The sequence below is a fragment of the Patagioenas fasciata genome, chromosome 24 (genome assembly GCF_037038585.1).
Source record: "Patagioenas fasciata isolate bPatFas1 chromosome 24, bPatFas1.hap1, whole genome shotgun sequence".
Classification (NCBI taxonomy): domain Eukaryota; kingdom Metazoa; phylum Chordata; class Aves; order Columbiformes; family Columbidae; genus Patagioenas; species Patagioenas fasciata.
This window is the reverse complement of record NC_092543.1, coordinates 7,899,889-7,921,724: the sequence shown is the minus strand read 5'-3', so window position 1 is coordinate 7,921,724 and position 21,836 is coordinate 7,899,889. Positions and strand designations below refer to the sequence as shown.

At 59.3% G+C, this 21,836-nt stretch overlaps 2 protein-coding genes across 11 annotated transcripts in view; one reads left to right on the top strand and one right to left on the bottom strand.

The window, feature by feature from the left end:
* The window catches only part of PAFAH1B2 (platelet activating factor acetylhydrolase 1b catalytic subunit 2), a 457,510-nt gene that overhangs the window by 101,737 nt on the left and 333,937 nt on the right, over positions 1–21,836 (top strand). The window lies entirely within an intron of this gene.
* Positions 1–21,836, bottom strand: part of CADM1 (cell adhesion molecule 1) — a 102,173-nt gene that overhangs the window by 14,108 nt on the left and 66,229 nt on the right. For 5 of the 10 annotated variants that reach the window (XM_071798827.1, XM_065855689.2, XM_065855691.2 and 2 more), the window contains exons 4-9: positions 20,938–21,075; positions 20,010–20,165; positions 12,862–12,961; positions 11,009–11,181; positions 7,666–7,737; positions 150–182 (exon numbers count right to left, since the gene is read on the bottom strand). In XM_071798827.1, the coding sequence (XP_071654928.1) occupies positions 150–182; positions 7,666–7,737; positions 11,009–11,181; positions 12,862–12,961; positions 20,010–20,165; positions 20,938–21,075 (672 nt within the window). The remainder of the gene's footprint in view (positions 1–149; positions 183–7,665; positions 7,738–11,008; positions 11,182–12,861; positions 12,962–20,009; positions 20,166–20,937; positions 21,076–21,836) is intronic. The other 5 variants (XM_071798829.1, XM_065855692.2, XM_065855694.2 and 2 more) reach the window with 3 other exon arrangements.

Here is a 21,836-nt window from a genome sequence, read left to right as displayed (position 1 = left end):
CCTTGCAACCCATGGTGTGCTTCCGAGCTCCGTCCACCCGGATCTGGTTTTCCCCTGGAGACTCCACCTCCCCTCTGCCTCCCCTTCCCAGGCTTGTCTTGCCACTCAGCACCGCTGAGAAATAAGAGAAACAGGAACGTGATACCAACCGTGAGCTGCCGGTTCTGTCGTCGCCGTTGTGTCTACACACGGGAACAGAGGATTGGAGGAAGGGAAGAAACAGGAGGAACGGCATGCAAAAAAAGGGAAAATGGAAAAAATGGAACAGATAATATATGAGCAAGCTTTCAAAGAACATTGCGTGACAAGCAATAATAAAATGAAAGGCAAAAAGCATTTGAAGTGAGTTGCACTGTTTAGAAGACATGCCTCCAGTTCAAAAGCTAGGAGCCTGAGGAAAACAGTAAATTTCTGTCTTTTTGCAGGACCTTGCCAGGACAAATTACCGGTGGTTGCAAAGCCAGGGGGGCGGGAGACAGGGACAACACCGACACCAACGCTCTCGGTGGCGAGGACCAAAACAGAAGCTCGAGACCGGGACCAAGAGCCAGCCCTTGGGAAGCAGCTTTTCCGCATTCCAACATTGCCTGCAGCGAAGCGCTGGGACCGACCCCCCCCGCACGCTGTTTTCAGTGCCTGAAACTCGGTTCTCGAACCGGCAAAGGCCGGCAGACGTTACCAGTCCCTCTCCTGCGACAGCGGCCCGGGTGACAGCCGCTGGGATCGACACACGTGGAGATGGGCCGGCGGTTCCTCTGACGCCCCTGCCGCGGCTGGGGAGCCCGCGCTGCCCCCTCCCAGCGCACACGCACCGCTCCACAGCTCTTTGGAACCGGCCATCTTAAAGACCGACCCAAATCCCAAGGCTTTCCCTGACACCGTCCTGTGCTATGTCCTCTTAGCCAAGAGCTCTGAATCACCTTTATCTGAACGACCGGCTATTGAGTTGCCGAGAGCTGGCTTTTGGCCGCCGTCCCGGGTTCGATGCAGGCAATGTTCCAATGAAGAAAGCCGGGAAGCGCTCCGGTGCGCGTCCCGCCCCTGCGGAGCGGCCCAGAGCTCGTGTTTTGTGGCACCGACAGACAATCCCCGTTGGTGTTTCCCCGTGACGTGCGGACGGAGAACCCGGGGCCGGGGAGTCCCCTGCACGGTCACGGGCAGCGGGGACAAAGGACCCGCTCGTGGCACTGCGGCCGAGGACAGCCCAGGGTCTGGGTTTCTGAGGCAGCGGTGAAGGCAAGGGTGGTACAAGGAGCACACAATACTTACAGATACAAGCTCTACGTGCTTTAGGTACAAAAGCAAAACAAATAAACCCTGCACAATTTAACAAACTGCACCAAGATTTGCATAACAGATTATGGAGCCGTCATTAGCCTGTGCCCACTGCCCACACACGCGGTTCTGGTCCTGGCGGTCGCGTGTGGGGCCGCTCGGGGCCGCCCGCGCCCCGTGTCCTGTGTCCCGTGTCCCGTGTCCCGCCCGAGCCCGAGCCGGGGAGCGGAAGGGACACGGGGCACGGCGCTCGGCTGCGCTCCCAGGGAGCGACCCCAAACGGCACCCCGTTCGGACCCAGCAAATGGTGAGGGGAGAATGGCGGTGAAGGGGGAGAGCGGCTTGTTTAGAGGGGTCGTAAAACTGAGGGTTAACTCCTGAGAGCGTCTGGGCACCTACCCATAGTCCCAATTTACTGTCTTCCTGAAACAAAGAAAAGTTACGTCAGCTTTGACACTGAATAGAGAATCTGCCGAAAGCAAACTGGTGTTCACGTGCTGGAAGAGATATTAGTGCAGAGAGTGCAAACTGGACAGTGCATCTCGCTTCCCCGGCTGGGGACAGAGACCAACGCGTTACAAAAATAAAGTTCTCAAGCGGTTGTAAGTGCGAACAAATATCCAAGTCAAACAACATGTTGGCTGCAGCTGGAATGACAAAGTTATGATTAGCAAATGGTTTGGATGGTTGCGATAGGGAACACAGAGCGGTTAAAGTTCAGAGGGGTTGGCTGAGTCCCGTGCAGTCCCCGAGCCGCTGTGAGAAGAAGGACGAGACACACGGTGCCTCTTCCCGGGAGAAGAACCTCGCGTTAGCGGAGAGCAAAGGCTGACCCGGCGCCGGCCGAGGAGAGAAACGGCACGGCCGCTTCGGCGCGAACCACGAACGCGCGGCAACCGCGCTCGCAGCGACCCCGAGGCTCCCGCCTGACCGAGGAGGGGACACCGCGGCTCCCGTACGCACCGGACACCGGCTACGTTAAACGGGCTCCCTGACATCCGCCTACGTGCCACGGCTCCTCCTTCACTGCCAAGAGCCACATTCATCTGCCACGTCCTCGAAAAAGTCACCTCTTGTCCTCACACAGGGACCAGCAGGGAAGTCCCCAATGTTCTCCTGACTTCACCAGTGCTGAGCGACACCAAAGGCTCTGGATCGCCAGAACGCGCCGTTCTGCTCCCAGCCGTCACGACCACGCGCAGCCGGGGCTCGGCGCTTGAGGCGAGAAACGGGTGCTGACAAAGGGTGGTTTACCAGATGTGGCCAAGCCGGGAGGACGCAGAGAGCGCAGCAGCGCGGGGCTCTCCAGCTTCCATGAGGGCTTCTCTTCCCCATCCTCAGCGCCAGGACAACAAATTTGCCCGATGGGGACAAGTGAAACAACACAACGGCCTTCCAAAATCCAGGTGTGCATCAGCTGGCTGGAGGACTGGTTTATAACGAAAGAAGGTGTCCAAGGAAGGACCCGCTGGCCTCTGTAGAGCTGCACGTTTCACCTAATTGTGATTTCTGTCAGCGCTGGCCCGAAGAACAGAGTTTAGCCGGGCCGGCTCCAGAACCAAGGCACTGCCACACACCCTCCTGCCGTCAGGGGGTGCGATCTGCCCGCCCAGACAGGATTCAGGGCCTCCCCACTTCATGAGGCAGCCTCACAGCGTGCACACACACACCTATGCACACACATCTATGGAATCACTGCACGAGGTGTCAGGGCAACGTTCTGCTGAGTTACGAGCTCCAGCGCCGTGCCTCCTCGCTTTGTCACATGGATTCTCTCCAGCTCCAGGCTGCTCGCAGAACGCGACAGGTTGGGCCCTTCAAACTCGGCCATAACCCGCCCGCAGCCTCCAGCAGAACGAGCACCATGGAGGAACATTAAAAATCCCAGCAGCAAAACTCAATGCGCCAACTCGAATGCCTGAGCTGCAGCCTTAGAGAAGCACACGATACACGGGAGCCTAAAACCACAGCTTCTGCAAAGAGAATTACAGCAGCACGTCGTCAAAGGAACGGCAAAACACACTTAAAAAAATTTCAGATGGTATCCGTCAGCAGAGACAGCCATGCAACACCTCGGGTTTGAAATTGCTCTCTGAACAGCAAACAAACGCCAATCTGCTCGCTGGCCTGCGGAGCTCCTGCTCTTCCCCATTTTCCAGAGCGCTCCCCATGCACCGAGCGGGAATCCCCGCGCGGCGCTGCCGGCACAGCCGGATTCCTGCGCCGGGCCGGCCCCGAGGCCGCTGCAGAGCCCCAGAGCCCCCCGAACGCGCCCCCGCCGCGCAGCGCGGACACCGCGGCTCACCCGCGCCGGAGGCAAAGGAGCCGGGGAAGCCGGCGTGGGAAGCACCGCAGCCGGTCCCGAGCAGAGGAGCGATGGACACGTCCTTCGCACCACCAGAGACTACAAGGATCCTCCCAAAAGCGGCTCCAGCCTGCGCTGGAAGCTTTTGCGCACGGGCGCGTTGCAACGCGCCCCAGAGACGGTTTGATCCGCAGAGCAGATGTTGCACAAAACTAATCGCAATCTGGATGGACGCTGCGTGTGACAAGGACAGAACCGCCCCGAGCCAGCGCGGCGGCTGCGCCTCTTCGTGCTTCCCCGGCAGAGCTGCGCGGATCCGGGGTTCATCTGCACCCCGGGCGGGTTTCACGGGGAGCGCAGAGCGGGGGCGCCCGCTCCGCCGCCTCCCCCTCCTCAACACCCGGCTCCCGCCAGCGACCCGCGGCTCCCGCGGTGTCACCAGAGCCGGCAGGTACTAACAGACTGACTTTGTTCGTTTTATTGTCCGTAACAGGCCTGTCAGCTACTCTCTCTTCCTTCATTCCCTTTAATGCGGTCATATCCTGGATGAAAATGTCAGAGGAGCGCGGTATCGTCTTTAAATTAACCTGACATTTTACCAGGGACATGCAGAAGCTTCAGCGGAAAGCAAAAGTTAAATCAGAAGTGATCTGGGGGAGCAAACGCCGGGCGAGCCCCCGCGCGGGGGCGGCGGCAGAGCCCCTGCCAGGGAAGAACGAACCGCCGAGGGCAGGACCGGCGTCCCCCCCGCCCCAGGCGCCCTCCTGGCGCGCCCACTCAGGCTTTGACAACCTGCCACGCTATTTCTTCTCAAAGATTTCAGATTTTCGTGCGCTATTATTTCCCAGGCACCTGAGGTGAAACAGAAACGTGGTCTTTATGTGCCCAGAGCCGGCACCTCGCTGCTCCCGGCTCCGGCCCGAGCGCGGCCACCACGCGTCACCCGCTCCAGCTGCGGCACAGCTGCCTGCAGCCGTGACCCCGCTCGCGAGGGAACACAGGGGGTCCGCACGGCTCCTCGTGCTCCCAACCCAGCTCACGGGAGCCTCGAGCACCCGGATCCCTCAGCCGAAAGCGCCGCCTGCCGCGCTGCAGGGGATCGGGGTTGAGGTGGGGTCTGTGCCAGCTCGCCGTGAGCGCGGGCTCTGCAGCTCCAAACACCCTGCACCCCAGACCTCCGCCGCGCGCGCCGCCAAGACACCCGCGCACCGCCTGCAGAGCGTGCCCAACGCAAACGTGCAGGCTCACGCAACGCTGCAGACCCCCGGGCGCGGAGGGGTGTGCGCCACGCCAGGCCAGCGGCAACGCGGCGCTTGGAAAGGCTGAGCCGCAGCGAGCGCCAGGACGGGGTTTGCTGCTCTGGAGAACCTTTATCCCCCGGGAAACAACAGCTGTCCAAAACCAGCGTGTCAAGGAACGACTGCAGGGGTAATTCAAATTATGCAGTTTGCTCTGCTGTATCACATTGTACATCTTAATGAACAAAGCCACAAGGACAAATTGAACTGATAAAAAAGGGCTTGCCAGCGATAACAGCTGAAACTCCAAAGGATGGCCGGAATATCAATGCAGCTGGAGGATATATGAAAAAGATCAAACTGTCAAGCAGGAAATCTTTCCAAGCACCTACACCGAGGCGAAGCCGCGGTGACAGAGGAAGAGCTTTAGAGGTCGAGCTGGTTTGGAAACTCCACGGCTGCTCAGCTTTTCCTTCTCGTGGCCAAAAGCAGCGCGTTGGCTCTGCAGAGACCTCCCCAAGCGCTCCGCTGGCTCCGCGTCGCGGGCCAGGACACAGCGCCGGGGCCCACGCACGAGCCAGAGCGGCCGATGGGAGCCGTGGCAGGCCCGGGACAGGCCTGGCACCGGAACCTGCACCGGAGTCACCGCAGGGGCCAGAGGCAAGCAGGCTGGTTTCAGCCCCTGCTCCCGAGGGGCGGTTTCCACCCTGGCTGCCACCCAGCGCTGCCGCCGCGCTTGAGAACGGCTCAGCCTTCTGCTGATGACGGGAATTAAGGTATCAATTGTCTCTTGAGGCTTTAAATAGCGTTTCAACACTACTATGCTATGTAATTCTAGAGATTATGTTAATCTGACCTAATTCTTCCTGCTACAAAGTCTCTTCACTATTGAAGAGCAGAAGTTCCTGGAGCCGCAGGTGCTGGCTGGAGCGCACACGGACGCGGCTGCACGAGGGGGGCGAAGCCTCCGCTGCTCCGTGTGGGAAAAGCTGAACTTGTGGGCAGAAGATGTGAAGACACGTCAAGGAAGTTCAGCGCCAGATCGGTGCCAGGGAAGAACCCAAACACCTCTCTTACCGCCATTAACCGATCTCCCTCCTGCGCATCCCGAGCAGCGGCTGCTGCAACCAGCGCACAAGGGTACGTTTCCATAGCGTGTCCAGCCCCGTCAGCAGGTCGCAGCCAACGCAGAAAGGCATCCAGGGGCTGGTGCAGACCCACCTGGGTTTTGCCAACACGATGTCAGCAAGTTTGGAGTTTTAGCTCCTCCACCATTGAAAAAAAAGGTGTGAGAAAAACGAAGGACAGGCACACGCTCCCAACCTCGAGCCCCTTTGAGAACCTCCCGCGGCCCTTGGCTTCTGCAACGCCCAAAGGCTGGGAGCAGAGCGGAGCAGAGCCCAGAACCACCTGGAAAACACGAAAAAGCAAACCCCAAACCCGCCGTGTCCGACCAAGAGCCCCAGCCCGGACCCTGGACGGCTGGCGAGCATCACAGTCCCGGGGCGACCACCGGGACGGCCCAGGTCCCGCGGCACCGACACAAACGTGACAGCATCAGTCAAGCATCCAGACAAATGCTTCCTTTCGACCTTCCAAAATTCACCGCAAGCATTAGCAAATTACTGTAAAACAAAAGCGTACACGTGTTCACTTACAGCAGGACACGCGGGACCGGGTTTCTCTGCCAGCGGCTCTCAAGGAGACCTTAAGTCTGAAACTACTGCGAAATGAAAGCTGGTGAAGTTAGGAGTGAAAACCAGGATCGGGACGAAGCGAGCAGGTGAAAAAGGGGCAGGTGTCGGCGTCTCCAGCGTCCCCGGCCGGTGCCGGAGCTGCATGGGCTAGAAGCACCTGCGGGAGGAGGAAGAGCGTGGCGAGGGCTGGCGAAGGCACCTGGGGAGGAAGGTTCGGCTGCTTCCGTGCCAGCGCGGAAACCTCAGAGAGAAGCCACAGGCGGCCCGAGCAGGACACGTGGAGCCAGCTGAGCAGCGTCAGGAAAGCAAATGAAACGTTAAGGCATTCACACAGGGCACGGGTACAGAAGGAGAAACGCTGCGCCGCGAGCTGCTCAACGCTCCGTTCCCACATTCGCTCCGGCACCTCTACCCCAAGAAACAAAAAACAAACAAAAGGAAAGCAAAAGAAGCAAAAGCAGCAGTTGAAAGAAAAGATCAGAAAAATGACAATGCAAATGATCACACAAAATGAGCGAGGCCTTCCTGACGAGCCGAGAAAGCGGGTGTGCTGAGGGGTGTGCGGATGCGTGAGAGGGACAGAGGCGCCTCGTGGTCAGCGGGCTGCTCCGTTCATCTTTTCTCACACAACAGGGAAGAACTAAAATGCTAAAGCCAGCTCCTCAAAAAGGGTCCTACAGGTGCTGCAAATCCACGGGAACTGAGGGTGGAATTGTCTTCTCGGGAGAGGGAGGCAGAGGGAGCGAACAGACAGGGACCAGCCCTGGGCACGAGAAGAGGCACCTGGAGCCCCGCGAGGCCACTGCAGCCACTGCAGTTACTGCAGAGCCGCGTTCTGCTGCCGGCTGCTCAGGAACGGGGCTGACGGGGCTGAGCTGCAACGACCGCCCGGATTAAACGAGCTCTGAGGCTGCTTCACCCGCCCTCGGAAAGCGCCGGTAGCAGCCCCAGCCCGGGATGAGCCGCCTTTCCTGCCGCGGCCGCCCTGCCTCTCAGAGCCCGCGGAACCCGCGCCGCGGTGGCACCGGAGGAAAACCACAAACACACGAGGGACCCGCTGGCTGCTCCTCCCCAGGCTGCATGCTCGGCTCAGAGACACAACAGACAATAAACATTCAGGACATTTCCAATGGTTATGAAGGTACCGTACCTGTGATGGTGGTAGGGATGGTGGTGGTGGTGGTGGTGGTTGTTGTGGGAGGAGGGATAGTTGTGGGGGGATCTGGATAAAATATAAAAAGGAAAATAACAAAAAAAGCAAATTAAGAAAAAACAAGCAGAACACAACAGTGGTCAATTGCGATCAGAGGAACACAAGAGGCAAAGAAGCAGCGCGGCTGTCGGACGCCTGGCGGCCCCGAGCCACGGGGGGACACTGGGGTTTGGGGACACCCAGGTGGCTCAGGGACACCCAGGGGTTTGGGGACACCCAGGTGGCTCAGGGACACCCGGGGCTTTGGGGACACCCAGGCAGCTTGGGGAGACCCAGGTGGCTCGGGGATACCCAGGGGGTTTGGGGACACCCATGTGGCTCGGGGACCTCGGGCCAGGTCCTGCCCCGGGCTCGGTTGCCAGCTGCAGCCAACGCTGCGGGGCTGCCCCGGCTGCAGGATCTGGCCCCCAACCCCCCCTTTGGCTTCTACCATGCTAAAAAAAATTAAAAAGCACAAATAAAATCCAGCACAAATGGGAGAGATGGAATGGGAGAGAACACGGAAAATAAACTGCACGCTCTCCAGGACAGGGAGGGTTCACACGCACAGAGACACGGGGCTGGTCCGGGGGAGCTGCTGGAGGGCCCGGCTCCGCTCCCACCCCCAGCGCCACCCGCGCGGCGCCCACCCCGTGCTCTACGGATCCGCGGCAGCGGGGCCTCAAAACTGCTTGAGTTAGCAATAAGTATAAAGACATGAGACCACCATTGCTAAACGTCCATTCCAAGGTATGAAGAATTTCCCCAAGGTGTATTAATTAAAAAAAGTCAATGTTTTTCTGACAATTTCAGTCGAACGCCCTTGGTTTTGCTCCAGTGCACAGCTAATGAGAAACACGGGTGCGGGGACGTTCCTCTGGTGACCGAGACCCACGTCCCACACGTACGGGACCTGTTGGGACCCAAACGCTGCCGCCCCTCCCGGCACCCGCGTGGCGTCCAGGGCCACGTCCCCAGCGCCATCGCCGGGCAGGACAAGGCAGACAGGAGATGTAAAGGGAAGAACACGTATCCATGCCCGGATGATCAAACTGAATGCGCTAAGTAGTCGGGAAGACTTTGAACTGCGGATTGGTTCAGCAGTAATAGAGCATGAAACATTTCATGGGCTTTTGATTTTAGGTTTCCTCTACAGCGCGTCAGCGCCTCATCCCTAACGCATCTGCTGCTTTCATCTCCGAGCGAGCTCTCTCAGACTCCCTAATTAATACATCTAACTCTAATTATATGCTGCACCTTCCTATGCTCCACTCGGTGTCCTGGAAGCGAGGGGGCGCGACCCGGCAGCTTCTCTGGCTGGGGACGGGGTTTCACGGTCAGACCATGAGCGGTTACAGCCCGTCCCCTCACCCCGCCGCCCGCGCCCCGGCCGGGAGCCCCCGACCTGCTCATGAGCACCCACACGCGTTTGGAACCCAGCCCGGCGGGTGCGTGTGCGCGTCCTGCGGGGACAGGTGTGTCACGCTGCGCGGACAGGTGTGTCACACACCGCCAGCAGTTGTCACACTGCAGGGCCAGGTGTGTCACACTGCAGGGCCAGGTGTGTCACACTGCAGGGCCAGGTGTGTCACACACCGCCAGCAGCTGCCACCCTGCCAGCCCCGGGCCCCCGGGGCAGGTCCCTCCTTCCGCTGCAGACGCTCCCTGTGCGCTGGCAGCCCCGGTGCAGAAGGCCCTGCGGTGCCAGCCCGGGCGAGGGGCTGCGCCGGCCATGGCCCCCGCGCGGCCGCTCCGCCGCCTCCCAGCCAGCACCTCCACTTTCTCCCTTCCAAACGCTTCATGGGGCTCTTCACACCGCCCAGAGTGCCGGGTCCTGCCGGAACACTCCTGAACAGGCAGAAGCGGGACACGATGGGAGGTAAAGCCACTTCCTGACTGACGGACACGCGGAGCCCTCCCCGGCGTGGCTGAAACACCTGCCCGATGCCCGGAGCGCGCGGTCCACATCCCCAGGAACCTGTGCCCCTCCCGGACCTCATCCTGGGCACCGATGGAGCTCGAGTTCTCGCCCGTATCCAAAATGCCGACTAACGAACAACTGCGAGACTCCCAGCTCTGACTCCCAGGGCACTGACGCTGCCCAGCGCTCACCAAACCAGCACCAAAGCCGCGCGGGGAGCCGCCGCACGTGGCCTCTGGCTACACCTTCCATGGGTCTGAGCTCGCGGCAGCTGCCTGGCTCCTATTCCAATCTCTCTGTTGCGTCTGAACAGCAGCAGCTGTTTCTTTAAGCACCGATGTAAAGAACGTATTTGTATTTTGTACCATAAGCACACAAATTACTCCATCATAAATGCATATCTGACTTCATTTTGTAAACCGGAATCTTTTGAGAGTTACAGGCACTAGAAAACCACTGGATGATGCAGCAGATGAGCTCGGTTGCGGCTCTAAACTATAGTTTTGGTTTTATCTTCAATCTTTGGGCAGGTTTCTGAGGCTGGGCTTAAAAAGGCTCATGCGCAAGTGGCATCTGGATAGGAGATGCCAACTGCTGAACCAGGTAGGGCGAGCGGAGGAGGATTTGGGCTGCGGAGCTCCGAGCAGCTGTTGCATGGAATGAACCGAGAGCAAAGCGCGTTCCTGCCCCAGCCCGGGAACGGGCAGCACCCCCGGCCGAGCCCGGCGCCGCAGAGCCGCCGCCAACGGGCCGAGCGCCCACCCGCAGCCCCCACTGCTGGGCCTGAACCCGGGGTGGCTCCTCGGGCGCCTCCCGATCCTCGCTGCACGCAGCGTCCCGCGACAGGGGCGCCAGCTTCGCAGCAGCGGCCAAGCAACGCCGAGGAGCTGAGGCATTCAGGGAGGTGCTTAACAGCGCTTGAAAAGGATGCTGAGACGCGTTCTAGCGTCTGCTCAGCGGCCACAGATCGGCTGGAGTCACCTCCTTCCTCCGTTTATTTACTGGTTTGCAATTATCTGGGGACGTTGGCTGATTCTTTCATAATTTAACCCAATGAAAGGCTCTGAACCCCCTCGGGCCGTCGCTGAGGACACTGGAGAAGGAGCCACAAAAAGGGCGGATGGGGGTGGCCGGGAGAGCCGCGGGGCAGAGCGCGGCCGGTCCCCGGCAGCCCCGCTCCGGCTGCTCCCGGCTGCGGCAGCCGGCGAAGGGGCGAGCGCCGGCCCCAGCGCGGCGTCCCCTGCCCGCCGCGGGGCGCCCGCCGCGCTGCTCCCGCAAACCGCGCGCCCAACAGCGGTCGCTTCGGCAAAGCGTTCCGAGCGCGGCACGTTGCAATCGCGTGGAAATGAGTCTAGAAGAACGGTGGTTTTTCTCACGTACCGTATACAAACAGCATGTAATCCGCATGTGATTTCCCCACCGCGTTTGAAGCCTCACAGCGGTATGTACCATTATCTGTTTTGTTTAGGTTACTAATGAGAAGGTTTGAACCAGACACTACAACGTGTTGAGGCATCTCATCATCTACTCTTAACCACCTCATGTCCGTAGGCCTACAGAGGAGGGAGAGAAAGAAACAAGCACATTACTATTTTCCTATGGTAAAGATGGCATCTTCAATAGTTCATCCACAGACAGAAAGCCCAAACCAAGAAACACTGCAAAGAAATAACACATACTTTTTTGCGCTACTCAAGCCCAGATGCTATCGGGCTTCCTCTATTTACATTTATTTTAACCCAACAGGAAACTGTATCCACACCTTAAATTGTCTGAAAACACTAATGCAAGCAGGAAGAAAGTTCATTAGTGGTTAATCATTCGCTTATTCAGTAAACCTGGAATCTGTGAGGCTCTGGACCAAGGGTGCACCCGCGGGGCGCTCTGGGTGCAGGTCCGGGCAGCACGTGGCAACAGGGACGTCCCGGCCCGGGCTGCGCCTCCCGCGGCGCGGTGCCGTGGACCCGCTGCCCTCCGGCGCGGGCTGGGGGCTCCTGCGCCTGAGCCGACCAAGGCCCTCTGCTCAGAGCCAGCCGGGGATTCTGCTCTCTGGTCTCTCGTCTCCCTCCAACCTTCCCTCCCCCAGTGTGCGTGTTGCCCAGTTTTGCAGAGTGATGCTTTTGCTTAAGTGGAGAAACGTCCCCGTTCATCTTAAACCTCTGTAAAGGATTTTATGAGATCTGTTTGTCTTAAAAACAGAGAGGCAAACACAGCCCCTCGTTTTACTGCGTGTTTTCTTGCGCTTTGAGCGACACAGGTGAAGTGACCTACACAAGCGGACTCCTAGCGTCACCGTAACGGTAAGTGGCACGCTGCCGGAGACGTGTCTGTCTTATTTAACGTGCCTATGTCTTATTCATCGCCTGGAAGGGAAAGAAGTCAAGCAGCCTATTCATTAAATCCCCAGATGACAGCGAGTGGGGGAGCGGTGCGAGAGGCTCTGGGCAGGCTCGGTGGCGAGGGGGACGTGCCAGCCTCTGCGCGCCCACCAGCCCAAACTGGGGAGAGGGAGCCCAGAAAATGAGGTGGGAGTCGGCAGCGCTGGGCAGGCTCCGGGACGCTGCCACCGCGCAGGGATGTTTGCACGAGTCTCATGAACATGACGAAACAAAAAAGGAGAGTAAATACTCGACAGCCATAAATCCAAGCGGAAGAGAAAGTAGTCTTGGAAAAAATAAAGTCGACAAAACTCAAATGGGAACAATGGAGGTGTGGAAGAAGAGCTGCCCTCCCTCGCCAGGACCTTCCTGATGCACACACTCCTGCAGCTACGGGAGCGAGCCTCGAGGGCATGGCCAGAACGGGAGAGAGAATCAAACTCGCATTTCACAGAAACCACACAGGGCACCGGAGAGGCAGGAAAACCATCGCGTGGCCGGTGCGAGCAGCCGGGCTGCCTTACCTGAGGGATCCGCTGCGCGGCGGCCAGCACAGCACCCTGGCGCCAGCGGAGCCCTGCGGACGGGCACGTCCCGGGGTCCCCGCAGGGATCACCCCGGGGGTCCCCTCGTGTGGCACAGTAATCGCACACAACGGCCGTTCCCGCCTGCACCCGAGGCCCCGCCGCGTGTGAGCCGGCAGCGCCGCACGGGAGCCCGTGCAAAGGGAAATGCGCCCTGGCCGCGCAGCGGGCGCTCGGGTGCAGAGGGCGTCTGCTTTCCCCCCGCTCCACCGCCCTCGCGGGGAGCGGCACCCGGAGCCGCCGCGCGTCCCCTCCCCGAGGTCCCACTTACTGTGGCTTCCCGAAGGCGGCGCAGGTCAGCTCCAGCGGCTCGCCCTCCCGCGTCAGGCCTTGCACCGGGTAGTTCTGAGACACCCGCACCTGGGGCTTATCTGCGGGACAAGAACGGCACAGGTGAGCGGGGACGGCGCTGGGCGCGGTTACAAACAACGCGGCGCGGCCACCGGCGCCGCCGCTTCAGCAACAGAAGATTCCGGTGCGTCCAAACGGAGCTCCGCTAAACCCTAAAATAACCGGAGAATTAGAGAGTTTGTAGTTAGGGAGCCAGCTCGGAAACGCTTCAGCGAGAGCCTGCAGGAAAAAGAAAAGCCACAAACCTAGAGCCCACAATTAAAAACTTCATCACCTGCTGCAGCTGAAACCCAGGCTGGAAACACAACCCAAGTGCAGCCAAAATGTTATCAGAGCAAGAAATCAATTCAATGCTACAAACGCCATCAAGCCATATATATTTTTCAGGAATTTACTCAACTGTAAGGAACAAAGGCAGGCAAAAAAATCAGTATGCATAAAGGTTGAAGCCATTTAAATGTTTCTATTGCCTTTGAGAGTAACTGCTACCAAAAATATTGGCTTGCTGCATTTTATTAAGTGTGTTTAACTCATTAACATGCTTCCTACAGAATAACACAGATCCGAAAAGAAAGATGCGTGTCAGGATTTAACCAATTTAAACTCTCATAATTTTCAGTAATGGAATAAGCTCCACGAGTAAATCCTCTCCTGAGATGACTACAGCACAAACGTTTTCCAACCTAATCCCCACCGCAGATGCTCCTCGCAGCAGAACCGGCGGCTCCGCGCTGCAGAGGGGACGGGGATGCTTGGGGTGCCAGCGTCCCCAAAACATGGCTCATGTTCCACTGCCCCCAAAACACGGCTCATGTTCTACTGTCCCCAAAACATGGCTCATGTTCTACTGCCCCCAAAACATGGCTCATGTTCTACTGTCCCCAAAACATGGCTCATGTTCTACTGCCCCCAAAACATGGCTCATGTTCCACTGCCCCCAAAACACGGCTCATGTTCTACTGTCCCCAAAACATGGCTCATGTTCTACTGCCCCCAAAACATGGCTCATGTTCTACTGTCCCCAAAACACGGCTCATGTTCCACTGCCCCCAAAACACGGCTCATGTTCTACTGTCCCCAAAACATGGCTCATGTTCCACTGCCCCCAAAACACGGCTCATGTTCTACTGTCCCCAAAACACGGCTCATGTTCTACTGTCCCCAGAACATGGCTCATGTTCTACTGTCCCCAGAACATGGCTCATGTTCCACTGGCCCCAAAACATGGCTCATGTTCTACTGTCCCCAAAACATGGCTCATGTTCCACTGGCCCCAAAACACGGCTCATGTTCCACTGCCCCCAAAACATGGCTCATGTTCCACTGCCCCCAAAACACAGGTCATGGTCCAGTGTCCCCAAAACATGGCTCACGGTCCAGTGTCCCCAAAACATGGCTCATGTTCCACTGTCCCCAAAACATGGCTCACATTCCAGGATCCCCAAAACACGGCTCCTGCTCTGCACGTGCCAAATGGAGACAGGGCAGCATGGGTCCGTGTTGGGTGTGAGCTGGGCAGACGGGGTCCCTGTCCCCCCAGCGTGGCCGTGAGCCGCCCAGGGAGCGAGCGCGGGGTGAGCCCCGCAGCGCCGCGAGCGACGCGGGGCGGCGCCAGGAGCCCGCACAGGCTGCACGGACGCGGGCGGGCGGGTGGAACTAGTGCTGTGCAGCAAGTGAATCACAAGCAGCATCTCAAACGCCGTGCTCGGGCTCCCCGCTCTCATTCACAATTCCCAGCCCCCCGGCCATCTGCTCACCATTTATTATTTGCCTTGCGGCAGCACCTCCGCGCCCGTGCCAGGAACACGGTGCCGCTACAGCCCGTGCTGCGGGCAGAGCGGAAAACCTTTTGAGCCCCATTTCCGTGGGAACACAAAGCCGCGGCGCCCTGTGCCGAGCAGGCTCCGCCAATGTCTCTGCAGCCTCTCCTGGTAAAGCTGGGACGGCTCCCAAGCCTGGACCAGCGCTTTGCTAACAGCAGGCGGGCTCCGGCGGCGCCGCGCAGCCTGGGCCGGGGCTGCTCCGCCATCGGGGCGAGCGGCAGCCGAGCGCGTACCGCACGCGTTCCCACAGCCGGACCCGGCACCGGGAACCTGGGGACTCCACGCCCCGGGTGACTGCGCACAAACAAACCCTCGCATCTATGCGTCTGAGCCACTACACACCGCACTGGCAGCCAATTAGAGCTAACAACCCAAAGCTATTTCCTAGTACGCCTATTCCTAGCAGCTTAAAAAAACAGCCCAGTAATTTAATAAGGCACCTTTATTAAGCTAAATTCATTCAAAAGCTAAGAGTGATATACAAGGTTAAATACCAGCAGTCTAAAGGTTACGCTGTAGCAGCAACCAATTTGAAAAACTTATTACAAGCCCATTCTGCGGTTGATGAGATTTCTGTCACAAGCAGCCACTGCATGTCTGCCGGCACGGGAGCTGCAGCCGTCCCCATCCTGTCCCCGTCCCCATCCTGTCCCTGTCCCCATCCCCGTCCTGTCCCTGTCCCTTCCCGGGGCCAGCTCGATGCCCACGGTGCGTGCAGCCTGGCCCAGACCTGCTCCTGTTGCTCTGTGCGTGGCCCAGTTCTCCCCGTCAGCCCCCAGCCCGGTCTCTGTACGAGCTGGGTGATTCACGGGAGCGCTGAGCAGCGTCAGGCCCAGCACCGGTCAGCGCGCTTGCTCTAAAAATACCGTGGCTTGCCGATTAGTCCCTAATGACCATCCTTTCAGATCTGCCAGTTAGTGATTTCTTAATCCATTTAAATGTGCGCTCCATCGATAGCGCTTAGATGTCATTAATCAGCCGAGACACCGCGCTACGCCGAGGCCGGAGCCTCGCGGAGCCCTAAGCCCATTATTTCCGCCCATCTCCTCTCATCAGGAGCTCCGCGGTCTCATCCATCCATCCAGCACCATGCACGGGGGCCGCGCCGAGCTGCTGCACAGAACCAGCGCGGCTTTGCTGTCCGCGCTCTGCGGCGCCGCGCCAGCCGCCCCGAGCGGAGCCATCGCACCCGCGGCTCCCGCGCCCCAGCGACGAGCGAGCGGCCCCTACAACGCAGCAATCTGCCCACTGCAACACCGCCTGCACCGAAACAGCCGTTAAAACGGCAAAACCGCTCCGGGAAACGCTGCTAAAGCCCAGGTGGCTCCTGACCCTCAGCCGCCCACCGACAGCACCGAAACCCCAACCCCTCGGCCGCCGCGCTCCCAGCCGAAAGCCGCCTTCCTGCGTTTTGGGGGGAAAGGACACCAAAGCAGGGATGGGGAAGACAAGCAGAGCGTGGGCAGTGTCCGGGACACCAGGCTCTGCTCGGGGTCCATGCTGCGTCCCGCACTAACCTGGTGCCGCTCAGCGCCGGGAGCGGCAGTCGGGCCCCGCGCGTGTGAGCTCCTTCCTCCCTGAAAACCTCTTTAACGAGCTTGCAAACGAGCACCCACCTGGGAAATATCACAAACAAGAGTGGCTAATGCCCCAGAAAATCCAATAACTCGACACTTGGCTGCTTGTGGTGCTTTGCATATTTACCAAAAGAAAAAACAAACCACCTTTAAATTAAAGTTTCGGAAGGGGTCAGCACCCGCTGAACAGAACTCACTGGCTCGTCTATAGAGATCTCCAGAGGGTAAATCCCACTGATGTTAATCACCTCACCGCATACTACGCAATTAATACTTGTACTCGATAGAAATACCAGGATTATCGGAGACGGGACAGCATGTACGGCCAATTTTAACATAACTGGGCGCAAAGAATTCTCCCATCGTATTAATAACAGCAGAGGCTGAAGTAGATTCCACCGGTGCATATTTTAGGAGTACACATGTAGATATTACAAAAACGAATGTGCGATTAATTGTAACTTCAGAAAAGCCAAAAGAATACCCACCCAGCGAAAATGCCAGATCAAGGCTCTGACGCTTCCACCTCCCGCAGCACGTAACGAGATAAGGAAAGTGCCACAAAGGCCGCACTTCAATGTCTCTGAGAATGTCTGGTTCCACTCAGCTCCTTAATGACATTTTAATGCATTTTGTTGCTTCATTTCCTTTCTAAAATTACACTCCAGGCACCGGCCCTTCATCCCTCGCCGGCGGGGCCGGACGGCAGAGAGCGAGCGGGGACGTTCTAGCGCCACCCCGGCCGTCTCGCTCCAGTAACGGCCCCGTCCACGTGCCCCCCACGGCCGCCGAGGGCCACGGCGCACGCGCCACCGCCGGCTCAGCCGCCAGCAGCACAACGGAGCCCCAGGGCCGCTCCGGCTGCTCCGCCGCCGCACACGAGCCTTGCCCCGCACACGCTGTGCACTCGCTGCTCCGGGTCAGCTGGGAGCGAGGGCTCGGGCTGCTCCAGCGCAGCCCCTCGGGTAGCGCAGCGCGGCTGCCGTTCGGCTGTAAAGGTTTGTAGGAGGGAGCGAAGTTGGTCACTTCGCAGACTTCAACTTCCGCACCTTTCTTTCTGTGGCGGAGGAGAACGTTTCAGTAAAATAAACACACGTTCTCAGCTACGCCTCTGAGCAAGCTGAGGCACAAACGCTCCAGATTGCCAGTGACACTTGAGGTCCTCATTCACCTGAAGCTGTTGACACGCCTCGCTTGGAGAAAATCACCTCAAAGAGAGGCGAGGCCGGCACTTGCACGGGAGGACGCGCCACCCGTCTGTGCCCCCCTGTGCTGCGGAACGTTCCGGAGCCGCGGCCCAGGCAGCAGCCGGGCCCAGCAGCGTGGGCTGCGCTCGGGAAGGGCTGGGGCGTGGAGCGCAGCCTTGGGAAGCCCGGCTTTGTGCGACCGCCGCCCGCGGGGGCACTGAGCGCCGCCCGGGCCGGCCCCTTGCCAGGGAGAGCCGTGCAGGTGTTCCGTGTTCTGCAAAACCAACCAAACTCTCGAGTTGCATGTTAGAAAAACCTCTTCCTGCTCTGCAGCCTGGTCAGGCCAAAACCACCTCCATCCGCCATCCTCCTGCCCTCCCCCACGCGTCTCAGCCCCAAGCTGGATACGTTAAGCGCAGAAAAATAAAACATTGCCGAGAAACACGACTGCCCGTGCGCCAGCGCTGTGCGACGAGGCGGGCGCGCTGGGGGGAACGGGCGGGATCCGCAGGAGAGGAGGCAAGAGGGGCGGCGCGGGGAAACACGGGAGCGGCGCGGCCGCAGCTCTGCCCGGCTGCTCCGAATCAGCCGCGTCCCCCGCGCTGCGGATCGGCAGCGGGTGCCAAATGCCGCCGTCTGGCCCCGCTCCAGCGCACGGAGCCCGGGCGCCGCTGATCGCCGGGAGCGCGCGGCTGTGACGCACGGTGCGCTCTGCGCCGCGCCGCTCCGGCCATCTGCTCTGCCCGCCCGGCGGCCCCGCACAGCACCACAACCTCCCCGCACAGCACCACCGCCTCCTCGCACAGCACCGCCGCCTCCCCGCACAGCACCGCCGCCTCCCCGCACAGCACCGCCGCCTCCCCACACAGCACCGCCACCTCCTCGCACAGCACCGCCGCCTCCCCGCACAGCACCGCCACCTCCCCGCACAGCACCGCCACCTCCCCGCACAGCACCGCCGCCTCCCCGCACAGCACCACAACCTCCTCGCACAGCACCGCCACCTCCCCGCACACACACTTTCGCTTTCACGAGTTCAGTTCAGAGCCGAGCCCAGGGGCAAACTGAACCCCCTCCTCCTGCCCACCCCTCTCAAGGGGGCTCTGCGCTGGCTGCGCTCCAACCGGCAGCTCCAGGACACACCGAGGGACGCTAAAACCAGCGCTAAGGGCGGAAACGCGGGCCACGGCCGACCAGGATAACCACGGCCAACCAGGATAACCGCAGCTAACCAGGATAACCGCAGCTAACCAGGGTAACGAGGATAACTGCAGCTAACCAGGATAACCACGGCTGACCAGGGTAACCACGGCTGACCAGGGTAACGAGGATAACCACAGCTAACCAGGATAACCAGGGTAACCACGGCTGACCAGGCCGTTTGTTTTTCTGCTAAACAGCGGCGTCTCGTGCCCCACTGAACGACCGGGGCGTCAGCGGCTTCTGAAAGGGAGCCTGAAGGTTCACGGACGCCCTTCCAAACCAGGGGAAGGAACCCGGCCGGATTCCAACACCTCCGCGTACCCGGGGAGATGGGATTTTCCTCCCCCGCGTTAAGTGTTTGATCAAGCCTCACCAAGGTGCTAATGTATTATTAAAGCTAATGGAGCTCTACAAGAAACGTTAATGGACATTAAGTTTGCATAAATGAATTACACATTAGCACAGTTGCAAGAAATCCAGTATCTGCCAATTTCGGTGGTATCTGCTCGGCGCTGTTTTCCTCATTACAGAACATTATTTCCTGCTAGTTTCAGAGAGAGGAGAATTGTAACCAAGATGTTCATAATGAAGCTACGTAACGAAGCGGATGAAATAAATCCATACAGGCCCAGGTGGGCACCTTGGGACACCGGGTGTCCTCGGGTACCCGCTCCCGAGCCCTGCGAACCTCACACGCAGGACAGCGGCTCCGACGTGGAGCGAAGCGCATCGCTAACCCTGAACAAGAGCACTACAGAAAACACACCGGCCCTAACCGGGCTGTTACTGCAGCCCCCACGTAACTCACGCTCCTCTGGTTGAGGAGCCCAGCTGGTGCGGTGCGTTCACAACACACAACATTGAGTTTCCCTTGCAGGGCACCAAGGCTCTGCGGGTAAACCCGCAGCAGGGCCCGTGGTGTTGAGGCAGCAGCACAGAAGCGCTTTCCAAGGGATATGTGGGTTGCTAAAAGAAAAACACCGAGATTTAATCTGTTCTGACAATGACAACGCCCAGCCAGGAACCTTTGGTGGCACAAATTCTATGTACAGAAAGTGACTGCTTAAGAGAAGGAAAGTATGTACCCATGGTTTCGCGGAAGGGCTGGGAAAAGCCGCGGTTCAACCCGTGAACGGGTACCCAGCGCCTGGATTTCAGTTTTTGAATAACAGGATACAAACCCCAGCTATGCTGTAATTTCATCACGTCACGAATAGCCCCCGAACTCCGGAGCGGAGAGTTTCACACGGTAGGAGCATTAGAAGTGCTGCTACTCACACATGACTTCCAGGTAGCGCTGTGTCTGCAAGTCCTTGACGGCGGGGTGATCCACCAGGCAGATGACGGGGACGCCGTCGTCCTCGCGGGCCACCTTGAGCAGCAGCTGGCTGGTCACCGTGTACATGTCGGACCACTGCTCCACCTCCGACTTGCCTGCGGGAGGGAAGAGCAGCGCTGGGCACGGCAACCCCGCGCCGATTAAACCGCGCTTAACAACCCCCTGGCGCCTCCCTAAATCCCCACAGCCTGCAATCGATGGAGCTACAAATCCCCTCGCGCTCCTGCATCGACAACAGGCTGGCAAAGCCATGAACCAGATTAGCGGCATTACGGGCAGAATCGACAGGCTGGGGCGTTTCGGCAGCGCCGCGTCGGGAGGGGACGCCCGGGAAGCGCCGCTCGGGACGCGCTGCCCCGCGGATCCACAGCGCCCGGCACGGAAACCGGCGCCGGCAACGAGTCCGGGCTGCCACGGAGAGCCCGGCAGGACAAAGGTGTTGTCAACCCGGCTCACAGCTCCACGGACTTAAACCAAGGGCACGTCACAGGCGATCAGAGTCAGGGAGCGACTGGGCCTGGGGAGCCAGAGACCCATCGCAAATGAACGTTCAGCTGAACGGAGACGACGCGCTCTAAACAAGAGAGCCGGACGTGAAGGTGAACTGCAACCCTTTGCAGCCCCGAGCCAGATGATCCTACTTGGAGCTAAAAGCGGGCAGAGAGCAACACGCAGCAGCGCAGAAACGCAGCCCAGGCACAGCCAAGGTGACTGCAGGGACGGGAGGAACCGCAGCCCGGCCCCGCTGCGCTAGAGCCACCCGGCCACGCGTTCCTCTGCTCCCGAGCTGCCGCCTCAAGCAGCTCGCTCCGGCTGTCGCGGGTAACTCCGTGCTGTGTGAACAGCGCCGGCGAGGCGACCGCGTACCGGTGAGCTCCTTGTTGCCTTTGAACCACCTGATGGTGGTGGCGGGTCTGCTGGCCATGGCGGTGCAGTTCAGCTCGATCTCTTCTCCTTCAACGGCGATTTCTTTCTGGATGTCAATGACCAAGTTGCGTGGCGGGACTACAAAGGACAAAGCAACACGACACGTACTTGATGAAGAAAACATCTTTTCACCGCTAACACAAAACAAAACCTTCAGGAAAACCCATAAAATCTCCTAGAGGAGACCAGCCCCCAGCGTTTATTTGATCTTTCAATCGATGAAACCCTTTGATGGGCGGTTTCACAGTAATCAGAGTAAGCACTTCCATCCTCCACCCAATAATCATCGTAGCTTCGCAAATCATTACTTCTCAAACGTGTAACTTCCCGTCCTCTCCCAGGCAGACACCGTTCGGGGAGCCCCCGGCCTGCGTCGCTATTGGAAACGCTGGCTCGACCCCGTGCGCGTTGCCCGGCTCCTCCTGACACGGAGACGTGAGCTGGCATTTGGGATCGGCACCGGGAGCCGGGGACAGAACCGTGCCCAGCGCGCAGGGAGCTCTGCGGCGCAGACACCCCGGGTGCCGCTGGCCCGCACACCGGCTGCTCCTCACGCACGGAGCTCAACCAAAACCAATCCAGCAACACCCAGAAGCAGGCGAGAGCTTCAGGGGGTGGCCCTGAGACGTGAGAACCGGCCCTGAACACCGCGGCAGGGCGGGAAGGAACCTCTGCCCGCGGGAGCCCCGGGGCTGGGGAGGCAAAACCCAGCGAGAGCCACTTCCAGAGTTGGTGCAGTTTGAGAACAAACCCCGAACTTCCAGAGGAAACTCAACTTTGCTCTGATCAGTGTGATTAAGCAACTGCATAGTTCAAATGTGACTAACAGGTTTTTGAGC